Below are 13,805 nucleotides of genomic sequence, written 5' to 3' on the forward strand. Positions count from 1 at the left end.
AACAGGCAAGCAGCCAGCAGCTGGTAGCCTCTCCTAATTCCCGTTGGAATTCAACCAGATTCAACCAGAGAAAAGGATAACAGTTACTATTAAAAGATGAAGACTGACAGATGTCAAATGCAGTAGAAATGGAGTCCAATTTTAAGGCAGATGCAGCTGGACTAGAATGGAGGGGCCCGTATTATTTTCAGCTCCAAGTAGAGAAAGGAAAAGTATTGGTCGCTCAGTCATGTCTTACTCTTCGCGACCCTATGGATTGTATAACCCACCAGGCTCCTCTGTCCATGGAATTCTTCAGGCAAGAATCCTGAAGTGGATTCCATTTGCTGAGAAGGAAAAGTGCCATTTCCTTCTCCAGGGGATCTTCCTGACCCAGGGATTGAACCTGAGTGTCTTGAATCTCCTACACTGTGGGCAGATTCTTTACCATCTGAGCCACCAGGGAAGCTGCTGCTAGAGAGGCTCCCTGATTAAAAAAAAAAGGAATGAAGAAGCTTGGGTTATTTCCCACCACTGTCTCTCAACCAGTAACCCAGAGACTCGAGAGTCTGGGCAGTTAACTCTCCAGAGCAGTGGAGAATTTTAGACACACACCAGTATCCAGACACCACCCCAGACTAGGTGAATTGGAATATTTAGGGGAGGCACTGCAGCATGGGTGTTTTTTTTTTAACTCCCAGGGTGGGGGACATCCCTGGTGGTCCAGTGGTTAAGAATCCTCTTTGCAATGCTGAGGATTCAGGTTCGATCCCTGGTCGGGGAGCTAAGTTCTCACATTCCATAGAGAAACTAAGCCTGCATGCTGTAACTACTGAGCCCGTGCACTCTGGAGGCTGCACGCCTCACCTAGACAGTCTGTGTGCCACAGCGAAAGACCCAATGCCGCCAAATAAATAAATGAATGTTTAAAAAAAAAAAAAAAAAACCTCCCAAGGTGGTTTTGGGACTTCCCGGTGGTCCAGTGGCTAAGACTCCAACCTCCCAAGGCAGGGGGCCGGGTTCGATCCCTGATCAGGGAACTAGATCTCACAGGCCACAAGAAAGATCGAGGATTCTGCATGTCGCAACTAAGACCCAGCACAGCTAAACAAATAAATATTAAAAAAAAAAAAAAGACCTACCAAGGTGATTTTAATGTGTAACCAGACTGAGAACCAGTCTTCTGCACATATTTCTCAGGTGCTATTCTACAGGGCCGGAAGGGAGATCAGGAGACTCTGTCTCCCCAGTTTTGCCACCCTGGCTCTTTGGTGACATTTCTTTCCCTCCTGGCAGTCTGGGATGCCCCTCTTCACTGTTTTCTCTCCCATCGTTTTGATTTCACTTTTTATGTTTTTCAACATTACCTTCTTACTTCTACCTGCCCCTTAAATATTGGTCTTCCCAGAGCTTGGTATCTTGAAATAGCCTCCTAAATTGGAAATTTCATTCAATCCTAAGACTTCAGCTGCCACATATGAGCTGAAGACTTCCATTCTTAGGAGGTAGGGTGAACATTTTCACCTTCATAACCCTCTTCCTGGAGTATATACTCTCCCATTGATGGAGCCCTCCTCAACCCAAGCCAGGATAATTGTGGAGGTCTTGAGGAGGTAAGGGAAAGACAGTGAGACCATTTAAACAAAAGAGTAGCACAGAAATTATGTTAAAATGTAATCTTGTAGAAGCTACACTAGCCTAGACCATTCATCCCCTCTCTCAATAGCTAGAACGTAATGACAGACCAGAAGCCAAGACAAAGAAGTTAGACACTGGGACAAGAGAAAAGAAGAAGGCAGAAGTGCACAGGAGAGACCTCTCTCCTACCCATCAAACATGAACTTGAACAAGCTAGCGGGGACTGAAAGGGAAAAGAAAGCAACTTTAGACCATCTCTCAATCCCCTGTATGCATGACTGTCTAATGATAAAACTTTTCCAATAATGAACTGTATCTTTTTCACAAATGATGACATCTGCATCTCCCTACCAAGCTTCCAGCTCCCTCCTGATGACTCAACGACCAGAGGCACTTCAAATATCACATCTAAAACAAATCCCTCTTCCTCTCCATCGCCCCAATCTGCTCCTCTCCTGTGCCATCTCCATGACGGGCCTACCACTTCTCTACCTGGTAGCAGTTAAAGTGTGACCCCCAAATCCAGATGTTGAAGTCCTAACTAGTACCTCAGACTGTGACCTTATCTGGCAACTGGATCATGGCAGATAGAAAGGCTGACTTAAGATGAGGTCGTTAGCATGGGTCCTAATCCAGTAGGACTCGTGTCCTTATACAAAGGGTAAGTTGGACTCAGAGACACACATACATCATGTGACTACAAAGGCCAAGGTCAGGTGATGCTTTTACAAGCCAGGAAATGCCCCAGGTTGCCAGCAAACCACCAGAAGCAAAATGAGAGGCATGGAACAGATTCCCTCTCAGATCCCAGAAGGAACCAACCTTGCTGACACCTTGATCTTGGACTTGCGGCCTTCAGACCTGTGGGACAGTGAATTCTTGCTGTTGACGCCAGCCCGTGGTACCTTATTACAGCAGCACACACTACCCAACACAGCATACAGCCTACATGCGTATGGCATGTGTGTGCTGTGTGCGTACCCTCCATCGTGTCTGACTCTTGGTGGCCCCATGGACTGTAGCCTGCCAGGCTCCTCTGTCCTTGGGATTCTCCAGGCGAGAATACTGGACTGGGCTGCCATTCCCTTCTCAAGGGGATCTTCCCAACCCAGGGCTTGAACCTGCATCTCTTATGTCTCCTGCACTGGCAGGCGGGTTCTCTACCACTAGCACCACCTAGGAAGCCCATATGGCATATATAACCTAACAAAGATTTACGCTCCATCTCTTGTCCAATGTCCTATGGCTAAATACCATCCCACTGCTTTCCAAAATGTCTCTAAATTCAGCTGCTACTGTTTCCACTGCCTCTGCAAATACTTTGGGTAACTGTGTTAGGAGAAGATAGAAAGCTTTATTGGTCAAATGCAGCCCAGGATAGATCAAAGCTGATGTGTGTGAAAGAGAGACAGAGTTTAGGATTCAAACAGGATGTAGGCATGGTGGGGCTGCCAAGCAGAGGGGGAGGGTGCACCCAGCTGTGGGTAAGACAAACACCAACCTGACTGGTTGGGAAATGCTGAGACCACAGAGGCTACACTGAATGTCAAAGGGGGTGGGGCTGGCTGGAGGCCACGGCTCGCTGGGGCTGGGCTTTCTCCCGGGTTGCACACCGTGGGGGTGAGTGGAGGTCTCAGGGGTACCTTGCTGCTGGGTCGGTCTCCCTCTGCCCAATGCTGGTGCATATCCCCTGGGCACCAGCTCCCTCGCCAACTGCCAACCAAACGGGCAGGTTTGCTGACAAGCATCCGCAGTCCAGTCCGAGAGGCATGAGCCAAGTTGGGCGCCTGGCCTCCCCTCAGCACTAGCTCCAGCTCTGCCAGGAAACAGGAGGTGTCATGGGAGCTCCTGGATTTTGCACTTTAGGATCAAGCAGCGAAGGACCTGGAGCAGGACATCCCCTGGACGCTAAAAGGATCTGAGCAGCTGGGCTTGCCTTTCGCCCTGCCCCCAGGTCCTCAGTTTCTCACTTCTATTTGCTCCTTGCCCTCTTCCTCCTCCTGCTGCCCTCCAGTCCTCACGCTTCTCCGCCGTCCATCTCTGCTGTCACCTTCTTCCTCCATTCTGTATCCCCTCTTTGGACCCCCTCCTTCCCTTCCCTCTCCATCAATTTCCCTCTTGCAGCCCCCCGCCCCCCGACCGGCCCTTTCCACCCCACCTCCCCTCCTCCATTTCTCACTCTCCCTACCTTGCTCTCCACGGGATCTGGCTACCTTCCTCCTCACTTCCCTGAGCCCCACCACCCCCTCGCCCCGCCCACCCGTGTTTGCTTTCCTCCCGGATCCGGATGAAGGGGTTGCCCTGCCCGTGCCCCGCCCTGCCCCACTTCTGGCAGCTGGGGTCTTGCTACATGGCCGAGGGCTCCGGGCCTCCGGCCCCCCGGAAAGGGCCCCTGCTTAACATCCAGCTCCTGCGAGCCCAGTATGAAGGCCTGAGACGGAAGCAGAGGGCCCAGGCCCACGTCGTGGTGCTCCCGAAAGGTAGGGCTGGGCAGGTGCTGAGGGTAGAGGACCTGGCTGTGGGCAGAACGGGTGGCAGAGCTGTGGGCAGCGCAGGGCCAGGCCTCTGCAGGCCCTCCCGGTGGACAAAAGCAGGGAGACAGGGTCAGAACAGAGGGGCTGGTTTGGGTGCCAGCTGAGGCAGGGGGCTCCATTCCTGGCCTCTGCTCTTAGATTCTAATCTTGCTGAACTGGTCTGCCTGGTGAGCCGGGCTTGGCCCCCCCGCTAGGCCACGTGGGGAGATGGGAGCTGTGCTTCCTGGCTGGGTCTCACTCAGGCACCTCCTGCAAACCAGGGAAATGGGCTCTGGAGAGAGAACACGTGATATTTCCAACAGCATGGGCATCAGCCAAAGGAAACACAGGGCCCAGGGACCCAGGAGGCACCCAGGCTCACCCACCAGCTGGAGAAGCACTGAGATATAGAAGCCCCTCCTTCAGGGGAGAAGCCTCCCTTCCATTAGGAACTCAAATTTATTCCAGGAGGAAGTTAGGAGCACAAGACTCAAATCTCAGCCCCTCATCCTCTAAACCCAGAGGAACCAGTTAAGAGAAGTAGGAAGACCCTCTGAGAGGTGTAGTCTGCCCCGGGGAATTTCCGTGGTTGTTTATATCATTCACAGTCCCTGGGAGCCCACCCTGCTCTAGGCTGGGCTGGGAGGGAATCAGGGGCCAGAGGGACTTCACTGCCTGGGAAGTGATAGGAAGTGTGCTGCCATGGGCTAAAAGCGCCCCTCTCGTGTGACTTGGGCCAACCAGTGGGATCTGTCTGCACTGACCTGGCACAGCCAAATAGCACCCCCATCTGTGCAGGGAGAGCTGACAGTTTCCTAAAGCTTTCCCATCCTCAAGGGTGTTTATTCACTCACTCACTCAACAAACATTCATTAAACCTGTATCAAGTGAAAGCTGATTTAACACACCTGTGATTCCGACTCACAAAACTATGTGATGTGCATGTCCCAAAGACATCACAAACTCAGCACACCGCATAGCATTTACCACCCCTGCCCCAACCTTCCCTGCTGGCCCCTTCTCCTGCATCCTGTAATTCAGAGCTCCTGCCTCCATCATCACCACGTGATGAGTTACCATGTCATGAATTAGGACAGGTTAAGGCAAGGGGGAGTGCTCAGTCACTGCTTCCCCAGGAAAGGCTTCTGACCCACAGGCTCGGTCAGGGTCTTTCGGGGTACTTCTTTCACAGCAGTCTACAAGTTCACATTCCTGCTCTAGCTGTGAGAAACGGCGTGCTGTCTGACGGGATGTCCCTGTATTGGTCACTGAAGGACAGCCTGAGCCCCAGCTTTGCCACTGACTGGCTCTGCGCGGCTTTGAACAAATCCCATAAATTCCTCTGTGACTCAGTTCCCTCATCTGTCAATCGGGAATAACTATAGTCCCCAAAGTATAAGATTGTGGTGGGAACGAAACAAATGAATATGGACAAAGCTCCTTGAGACTTTCTGTGTTGATCGGCTAAGGACCAGGTCACTAGGTCATACGAGACTGAGTTGGAAGGACACTTGAAGCACTTGGACTGGGAGTGAGGATTAAGGTGGTTCTCCAGGGAGAAATCAGAGTCCGATTACAAACTGTGAAAATGTTAGCTGCTCAGTCGTGTCCAGCACTTTACGATTCCATGGACTGTAGCCCGCCAGGCTCCTCTGCCCATGGAATTCTCCAGTCAACAATACTGGACTGGGTTGCCATTTCCTTCTCCATGGGATCTTCTGACCCAGGGACTGAAACTGAGTCCCCTGCATCGCAGGCAGATTCCCTGGTGGCTCAGACAGTAGAGAATCTGAGCGACATTCACTTTCAGATTATAAAAATGAAGTGAAAAAGTGGTAGAGGCAAAAAAGCAATTCCGCCTGCATGTTAGCCATAGTGGCATGGTGATACCACCCAGTGAGATAGGGAATATAGGAGAAAAATATTTCTGATAGAGAGAGATGAACTTGTGAATATGCTACATTCGAGGACTTCCCTCATGGGCCAGTGGCTATGACTCCCAACACCAGAAGCCTGGGTTCAATCCCTGATCAGGGAAATACATCCCACGCGCCATAACTAAAAATCCCGCATGCCACAACTAAAGATTCCATGTGCAACAATTAGGACCCTGCACAGTCCAAATAAAAATTTTTTAAACAAGCTGCATTTGAGGGAATTATCTGTAAAGCTTCCATCCAGCCTGGATCTCGGGAGAGTAATTTGGGCTGGAGATATAGGTTTGGGGTCATCAACAAATTATTGAAGTCGCAGGCATGGATAAAATTGTGGGGGACCAATCCATAAACTGATAGGAGGCTGGGAGGACAATTAGAGGTACAGAACGCTAAATTATTGAAGGCACAAGCAGAGGAAGAAAAGTCAGAGAGGACAGCAGTTGAAATAGTAGCAGATGAATACCAGCCTGAAAAAGGAAATTCATACATGCTGAATCTTGGATGAACCCAGATGAATCTTGAGGATATTATGCTAAGCGAAATAAGCCACAAAAAGACAAACGCTGTAGTGATTTACTCATATGAGGTACATGGAGTTATCAAACCAGAGACAGTAAGTAAAACGGTAGTTGCCACAGTGGGGGTGGAGGAGATGAAGAATTGTTTAATGGGTATAGTGTCAGTCTGGGAAGACGAAAAAGTCCTTGAGATCAGTTGTACAACCATGTGACTGGACTTAACACTATTGAACAATACACTTCAAAATGCCTAAAGGTGGTAAGTTTTATGTTGTATGGGTCTTGCCACAATTTATTTTTATTACATGGAGGAGAAAACCAGGAAATATTAATGCCATGAAGCCAAGCAAGTAGAGGGAATTTAGAAGACAGGAGTCCTCTGTGTCCAGCACACCTGAGACCCAGGAAGACAGAGTGGTTATCGAGACCAGCTCCCACCAAAACTAGATTTCAGCATCTCAAGACACAGCGTTGTATCCGGAGGGGCAGGTATTCTGGGAGCTGATTAACGGCAGGAAGGCTCTGGAATGAGCTTTCCTCTTAACATTATGGGATGTATTCAGGTTCTAGAAATGGCAGGTGTTTTGGATCCCGAGCGCTGGAGTTCCAGGCTCCTCCTGGCTTTACTCCTTTAGCAGCATCTCTCTATTCCCACTGTGGACGCTGTCACCTGCAGGGCCTTCTGCAGTGACAAATATCAGAATGCTCAAGGGTGCTTTGTTGACATTTCAGAGGCAATTCCAGGCTTGTCACAGGCCCCCTTTCTATAGGAAAATGACATTCAGTCATTCCTCCAACCCTCGCCACCACCAAGCGTTGACAAGAAACTCCACGTTCCACAAGGTGGTAAAAAGATGCCCCTGAGAAGGAACAGAGGCATCAGCCCAGCTGCTCATCCCTGAAGCCAGGGCAGGAGAGCAGACGGGGCTGCAAACATGTTTCCAGGACAGCGGCCATGAGATAAAAGATAAAGACCAGTCCTCCGAAAGGAGCTGCTTCAAGCACAGCCCCTCCTCCTCTGCCTTGGATGCTAAACCCACCATCAGAACCCCATAACACCAAAGAATAACCCCTTTCCACTGGCCAGTGTATATGAATCACACCCGTGGGTGGACATGCGCACGCCCTTGCTCCTGGTTGTTCTTTCAGCCTCAACTGTGACTTTTCCAGCTCTCCCTAGGGTTCACTCCCTCACCGCCAAGACTGAAGTCTATTATTAAACTCTCTCATTCTTGAATTTTCTTCCACAGCACTGCTTACCACGGGGACTTTTATTACCATATGTTTGCTTATTCCTTTTCTACTCCATTGTTTATTCCAGGACTTGGGAACACAGTAATGAACACTGAGACAAAAACGACCCCTTTATGACGTGGTCTAGTGGGGTAGAAAGTGAAAGGGTTGGGTCCCTGGGTTGGGAAGATCCCCTGGAGAAGGGAATGGCAACCCACTCCAGTATTTTTGCCTGGGAAATCCCACGCACAGAGGAGCCTGGTGGGCTACGGTCCATGGGGTCACAAAGAGTCGGACACGACTCTGCGACTAACACTTTCACTTTCTACTTCACTAGGCCATATCATGAAGGGGTAGATTTTGTCTCAGCCTGGCACATTATAAATACTTAATAATGGACTGAATGAATAATCGTGTGTGAATGGGTGTGTGTTAGAGATAGCGCGTGCACTGGGGATCTGGCCTCCTTGATGTCCTGGGCATGGACCTTCTCAGCTTGAAAGCTCTGAGAACCCCCCAACCGAGGGCTGCCCGTGTACCTTCCAGCGGTGACCTGTTGGCGCCTTGCTTTCTCAGGGGGGAACCTGCCCGCCCCAGCCGAGTCCATGGTCAGTGCTGTTTGGATTAACAAGGAGAGAAGGCATTCCCTGACCCCGGAAGAGGTGGCTCCTGAGGCAGAGGAGACGCTGGAGGAGGATGACAGGGGCTGTCTCCAGACCCCCGAGTCTCCGTGGCACACACACCTAGAGATGCACCGCCTGGTCCAAACCTTCCACCAGGGAACCAGTCTCCACATAAGACACAAGGACAAGTTCACGGGGTCTGAGCCAAGGCTCCCAGGCTTGTTTGAAGACACTCAGATGACTCAGCAAGAAACCACCATCCCAGAAACAGCCCAGCCTGAGTGCCAAGCAGACGAGTCACAGACAAAGACAGTGGGATCTGGCTTCCACGTGGGCACTCAGGGCCCTCCTGCCATAAACAGGCCACACCGGGCTGGAAAACCAGCTCACTATCCATTTCCCCAGAGGAAAACTCCCAGGATCTCCCAGGCCGCCCGGAACCTGGGCTTATATGGTCCAGCCTGAAGCTCTCTACTCAGAGGCCTCCACTTTGAGGCCACGTATGGCCTCATCAAGGAACCTGGGAGGCAGAGGCACAAATGAGGCCTGGAGCTGTGAGCAGAGCCGAACGACGTCAGTTGTGGGTCAGACTGTGGGAAATGAACTTCACAGTGGGCACAGGGTCTTGTGCCTCAAAAAAAAAAAGAAAAAGAGACTGCCCAGACCAGACTGCTCACAGCTCAGGATGAAAGGGTGCTGACCCATCAACACAGCCCCATTCTGCTCATATAAGAAGACAGTGCTGTGGACATCGGCTCGGTCCCTGGATCTAGAGAATTCTGAAACATAAAACAGAGACCCTAATCAATGGAAACCTCAGCAGTGCCCTGGAGTCAACAGGCGTGGGCAACCATGTTTTCAGTACTTTCTGAGGATTCCTCACATGTCCTGGAGAAGAGGAGCTCTGAGAACTGTCTCCTTCTGGTTGCTATGCCTGGAGGCCAGCACACTTAGAAGTCACTCCCTTCATTCATAGTGACCACAGCATTTCAGCCCCAGCCTCCCAGAATATAGTCACCCTGGGTAAAAAGCGTCAAGACAACGCTACCTGCTGTTCTGTGTGTTTAAGGGTCTTTAGGAAGAGTTGGTCTTCTCTCCCCCCTCATTGAGACTGCACATTCCAGCCTCATTATAGATTTATTTCCTTTCCCCTTCTCCCTCCATCCTTTCTTCTTTCCTATTTGTCGTCTCTCTCCTTCCCTCCCTCAATCTCTCTCTCTCCAAATTAAACATTGCCCATCACTGAAGATATATAGTAGCAGAAGCCTCGGAGAAGAAAACAAAGCAATGTTCCTGCTTGGAAAAGTATATGTTCCTCAAAAACTGCTCCCTTTTCAGCCACATTTGAATCATTCAGATCCTTCCTGGTATATTTTAAACCAAAGTGAAGCAACTATTACTTGGTTAGTGGGGAAGAAAGCATCTTACCTGGTTAACTTTAATCAACACACTTAAACACACCTAAGGTGACTTTTCCTCATGCTAGCTTCTCTCTCTGTAAAGTTTCACGCACATCTTCCTTTTTCCCCGTGGTGCTTCAGTCTTGCCCACCCACATGGAGAGTTGTTAGCTAGGAGTGTCATTTTCTCTCAAAAACACGTATGTGCCTTCTCCTTGAGCCACCCTGAAACTCCCTCCAACCTGGGGATTCCTTTTGATTCCTTTTGTGAATAATTAATGCATCAGTTGTTAGTTTTTTACAGTCTAATAAAAAACAAGACATTTTGCTGAAAACAAAACAACTTTATCCTTTGCTTTTATTTTACAGAGGCTTCCCACAAGTCAGTCCTCTTTCTACCATGGTAATCAGGATAGGATATATTTTGCTGAGTAACAAACAAGCTCCAAATCTCACCATACAAGCTTACTTTTTGTTCACTCATAGACATCTCACTGTGGATATGGGCAAACTTCCAGCCCAGCTCTCCTACAACTACTACTACTAATTCAAGCTTCTTCAATCTTGTGGCACCACCTTATCAACACTGGTTTCCCTAATTACTGTAGCAGAAGAAGAAAGTGTATTAAAGAGTCAGAACCAGCTCTCAAACCACTCTGCTTATGTTTCATTGTCCAAAACAAGTAACACAGACATATTTCCACTTCATGGGTATAAAGGAAATGCAATCATTCCATGTGCCTGCAAGGAGAGAAAGAATAGAAATATGGATGAACAAAAGTAATGACTAATACTGGTAGAGAGGGGCTGCTGCTGCTAAGTCACTTCAGTCGTGTCCGACTCTGTGCGACCCCATAGATGGCAGCCCACCAGGCTCCCCCGTCCCTGGGATTCTCCAGGCAAGAACACTGGAGTGGGCTGCCATTTCCTGCTCCAAAGCATGAAAGTGAAAAGTAAAAGTGAAGTCGCTCAGTCGTGTCCGACCCTTAGCGACCCCATGGACTGAAGCCTTCCAGGCTCCTCTGTCCATGAGATTTTCCAGGCAAGAGTACTGGAGTGGGGTGCCATTGCCTTCTCCGAGAGAGTGGCTAGGTCACAATATTAGATACAATCAATTATTTTTAATATAGTAAGTAGCTATTAAGAGATTTACAAATAAGACTAAAATGATTTGACCTGCAGTTTAACCAGATGACTCTGGTTGTTCGTGGAGAATGAGTTGATGGTCATGCTAAAGAGCAATGTCAGGGAAAAGAATGACCAGGGCAAGTTCAGTGAAAGACACTGTTAGGTAAAGCATGAGTGGGAGCAGAGAAAGCAAATGAAAGTAGACACATTTGACATAAATATATTTTGGAGATAGAATCAGTAGGACTTACTGAAGAATTACCAGCTAAATTTGAAGGATACTGAGTTAGAGATGCTTAGAGACACACAGATGAAAATATCAAATAGGCAAGTATATAAATAAGGCTAGAGTTCTGGGCTAGACATAAGAACTGACGTGTCCTGAGTATGTAGAGGTGCTTAGAATGAGAAAGGCACACCTATGCGGACTGTACAGAGAAGACAGAGTCCAGAATGAGGGCCAGAATGAAAACTCCCAATGCACTTAGTTGAAAAATCTCTAAGGATTTTTCCAATCCTTACTCAGAAGTGGGGTAGAGGGAGGAGGAGACAGTGAGGGAACTGAAGAGAAGTGACCAGGAGAGAAGGGGGCTCCTGGATGTCGAGTCTCAGACCTCAGAGGCAAGAGATAGAACAAGATTTTGCACGGGTCACTCCCCTAACTGCAAACCTCCAAATGCCCATTTTCTAGAGTCCACGCTCTTCCTCTGTCTGGTTTAAGAGGCCAGAGTCCAAGAAGCAACGCCAGATGTTAGCAAGTTCAAGTCAGAGCCAGCTGATGTCCACCAAGGCTGACAGGGTGTTTGCCCCAGAGGCATGGCCTTCTCCTGGGATGGGTCATCCTTGTGCCTGGGGAGGAGCTGAGGATTAAGTGTTCTCTGTGGTAGAGCTTGAAGGGAGAGGGGCAAGGGGAAGGTTTGCTTTGAATCCTTCCACTCTTTCCCACAAGGCTGCTTCTGCCAGGAGCATTAGACCAGAACAATCTTTATTGCTCAATTATAGGCACACCACTTCTCCTAACCCACAGGCGGTCAAACCTGTGTGGCAAAGGGCTCAAATGACCTGTGGGCTGTGGCCACCCACTCTGATTTTGTCTCCCTTGACAGTCAGGGCTGGAGCTAACCTTCTTTTTCTATATTCTCCCCAAGATTGGCAGAAGCTTTTTCCAAAACGAGAGAATAAATCCTGCCTCCAGTCGCTTACCTTAGGGTCACTGAGTCTTCCAGCCCCCGTGCCATCTTCAGGGGCTTGGAGGCAGGTGCATCTGGGCTCGTCTCAGCACTTACCATTGGTAGACCTGACCTCAGTTACGCTCAGAGCCGCAAATTGCCCAGTTGTAAAATAAGGTGATAAAAGGCCCTGGAGTGTGGGAGGTGGGGAAGGAAGTATCTGTCACATTAGCAGTCAATTCTAATCTATGCCCGCTAGGGGGCAGGCTCCCCTCAAGCCCGCTCAGCCTGATTCCTTAACTTATCCCGTGGTTGTTCAGTCGCTCAGTCCTGTCTGACCCTTTGCGACCCCATAGACTGCAGCACGCCAGGTTACTCCCTGTCCTTAAAGCCCTTTCATCCCAGTTCTTAAGACTTGAAATGATTCGAATGTAAAAGTCTACCGCCATACAAGTCAGATCCCACCAAACTCCCCACCCCCAAGCACAGCCCTGATTTACACCTTTAAGATGAGAGGGAGAGGCGTGGTCATCTTGCTCACACACCCCTCCCCTCCTCCGTGTGCACAACTTTTTGGTTTTAGGGTAGAAGGCCACAGAGGGAGGGCCCTTTGTGTGACTGGCTGTGGTGTAGTTTGGGTCTCTTTTGCCTTGACCTTTACACTAACCTAGCTCGAGGTCTGCAGGTTGGTGTGGAAAGGCGGTGGCCGTCACAGGCTCCTGCAGATGAGAAACTCCACTGCAACAGCTCCCTTTGCCTTGGAGGGGAGCGGGGTGGGGGGTGGGGGGTAGGGGGGAACGGCGGGGGGGAAGGGGGGGGCGGCGGGGAGGGTCCCTCCTGAGAATGGTTATGCTTGGTGGTGCAGCCAGCCACCCACCCCTATACTTGCATCAGAGGTCCACATCTCTTTGTCCCTCCATGGCCAAGGTCTCATCTACCCTCTGCTGGCCCACTTAGGCTCGTAGACACAGACGAGGTATTTTCTGCACCTAGATGCTGTAACCATCCTTACACCTTATCCCCTTAGGGATTCCATATTGACTTTTTCCCCTCTGAGGTCTCTCCCCTTCTCTTGGGGCAAGCCTACTTGCTGAGCAATCATCCAATTGGGGAATAACGTGTCACTCCACCCCCTTTCTTGCAATACGAACAACCTAAAAAAAAAAAACCTCTTTGAACTTCCAGCCTCCCTCTCTCTTGTACTCACTTCCAGGGACAGGGAAGAGGGAATGGCCTTTATACAAATACTGAGTGTCCTGCAAAGGTCAACAAAGCTGGACGCTAGTTAAAGTGCTAAGCACAGATTTCCATCACTAGTAGGCTACTGCAATAGGGCACTGAAAGCCTCCATTTGTACAGCGAAGACTGAGTGTTTTAAGGGGGAGAATGAGGAAGTAGGGAGGTGGGGAAGTAGGGATCCAGTGGTCAGGAAAATGAAAAATTATAGAAAGCAGAAGTGTGGGATCGGTCCATGGAAAACCCATCTGGGTTTGCTAACTGGCACCTACCAAAATCAGGTTCCTATGGGCTTCCCAGGTGGCGCAGTAGTAAAGAACCCACTTGCCAATGCAGTGAGACATAAGAGACTTGGGTTCAATCCCTGGATCGGGAAGATCCCCCTGGAGGAGGGCACGGCAATCCACTCCAGTATTCTTGCCTGGAGAATCC

General features: G+C 49.6%; 1 protein-coding gene across 1 annotated transcript; it reads left to right on the top strand.

Moving 5' to 3' along the window:
* The first annotated feature begins 3,446 nt into the window (after positions 1 to 3,446).
* Positions 3,447 to 11,943, top strand: C8H9orf152 (chromosome 8 C9orf152 homolog). The gene is made up of 2 exons (XM_005893316.2): positions 3,447 to 4,097; positions 8,395 to 11,943. The coding sequence occupies exons 1-2, from the start codon at positions 3,905 to 3,907 to the stop codon at positions 8,904 to 8,906; spliced, it is 705 nt and encodes a 234-aa protein (XP_005893378.1). The 5' UTR covers positions 3,447 to 3,904; the 3' UTR covers positions 8,907 to 11,943.
* Positions 11,944 to 13,805: the final 1,862 nt, after the last annotated feature.

The sequence above is a fragment of the Bos mutus genome, chromosome 8, assembly GCF_027580195.1.
Source record: "Bos mutus isolate GX-2022 chromosome 8, NWIPB_WYAK_1.1, whole genome shotgun sequence".
NCBI lineage: Eukaryota > Metazoa > Chordata > Mammalia > Artiodactyla > Bovidae > Bos > Bos mutus.

Bases quoted from the DNA above. Each gene is read 5' to 3' on its own strand.
- C8H9orf152 (XM_005893316.2), top strand. From the start codon at position 3,905: ATGAAGGGGTTGCCCTGCCCGTGCCCCGCCCTGCCCCACTTCTGGCAG. The intron at 4,098-8,394 runs GTAGGGCTGGGC...TTGCTTTCTCAG, and splicing joins CGTCGTGGTGCTCCCGAAAG to GGGGGAACCTGCCCGCCCCA.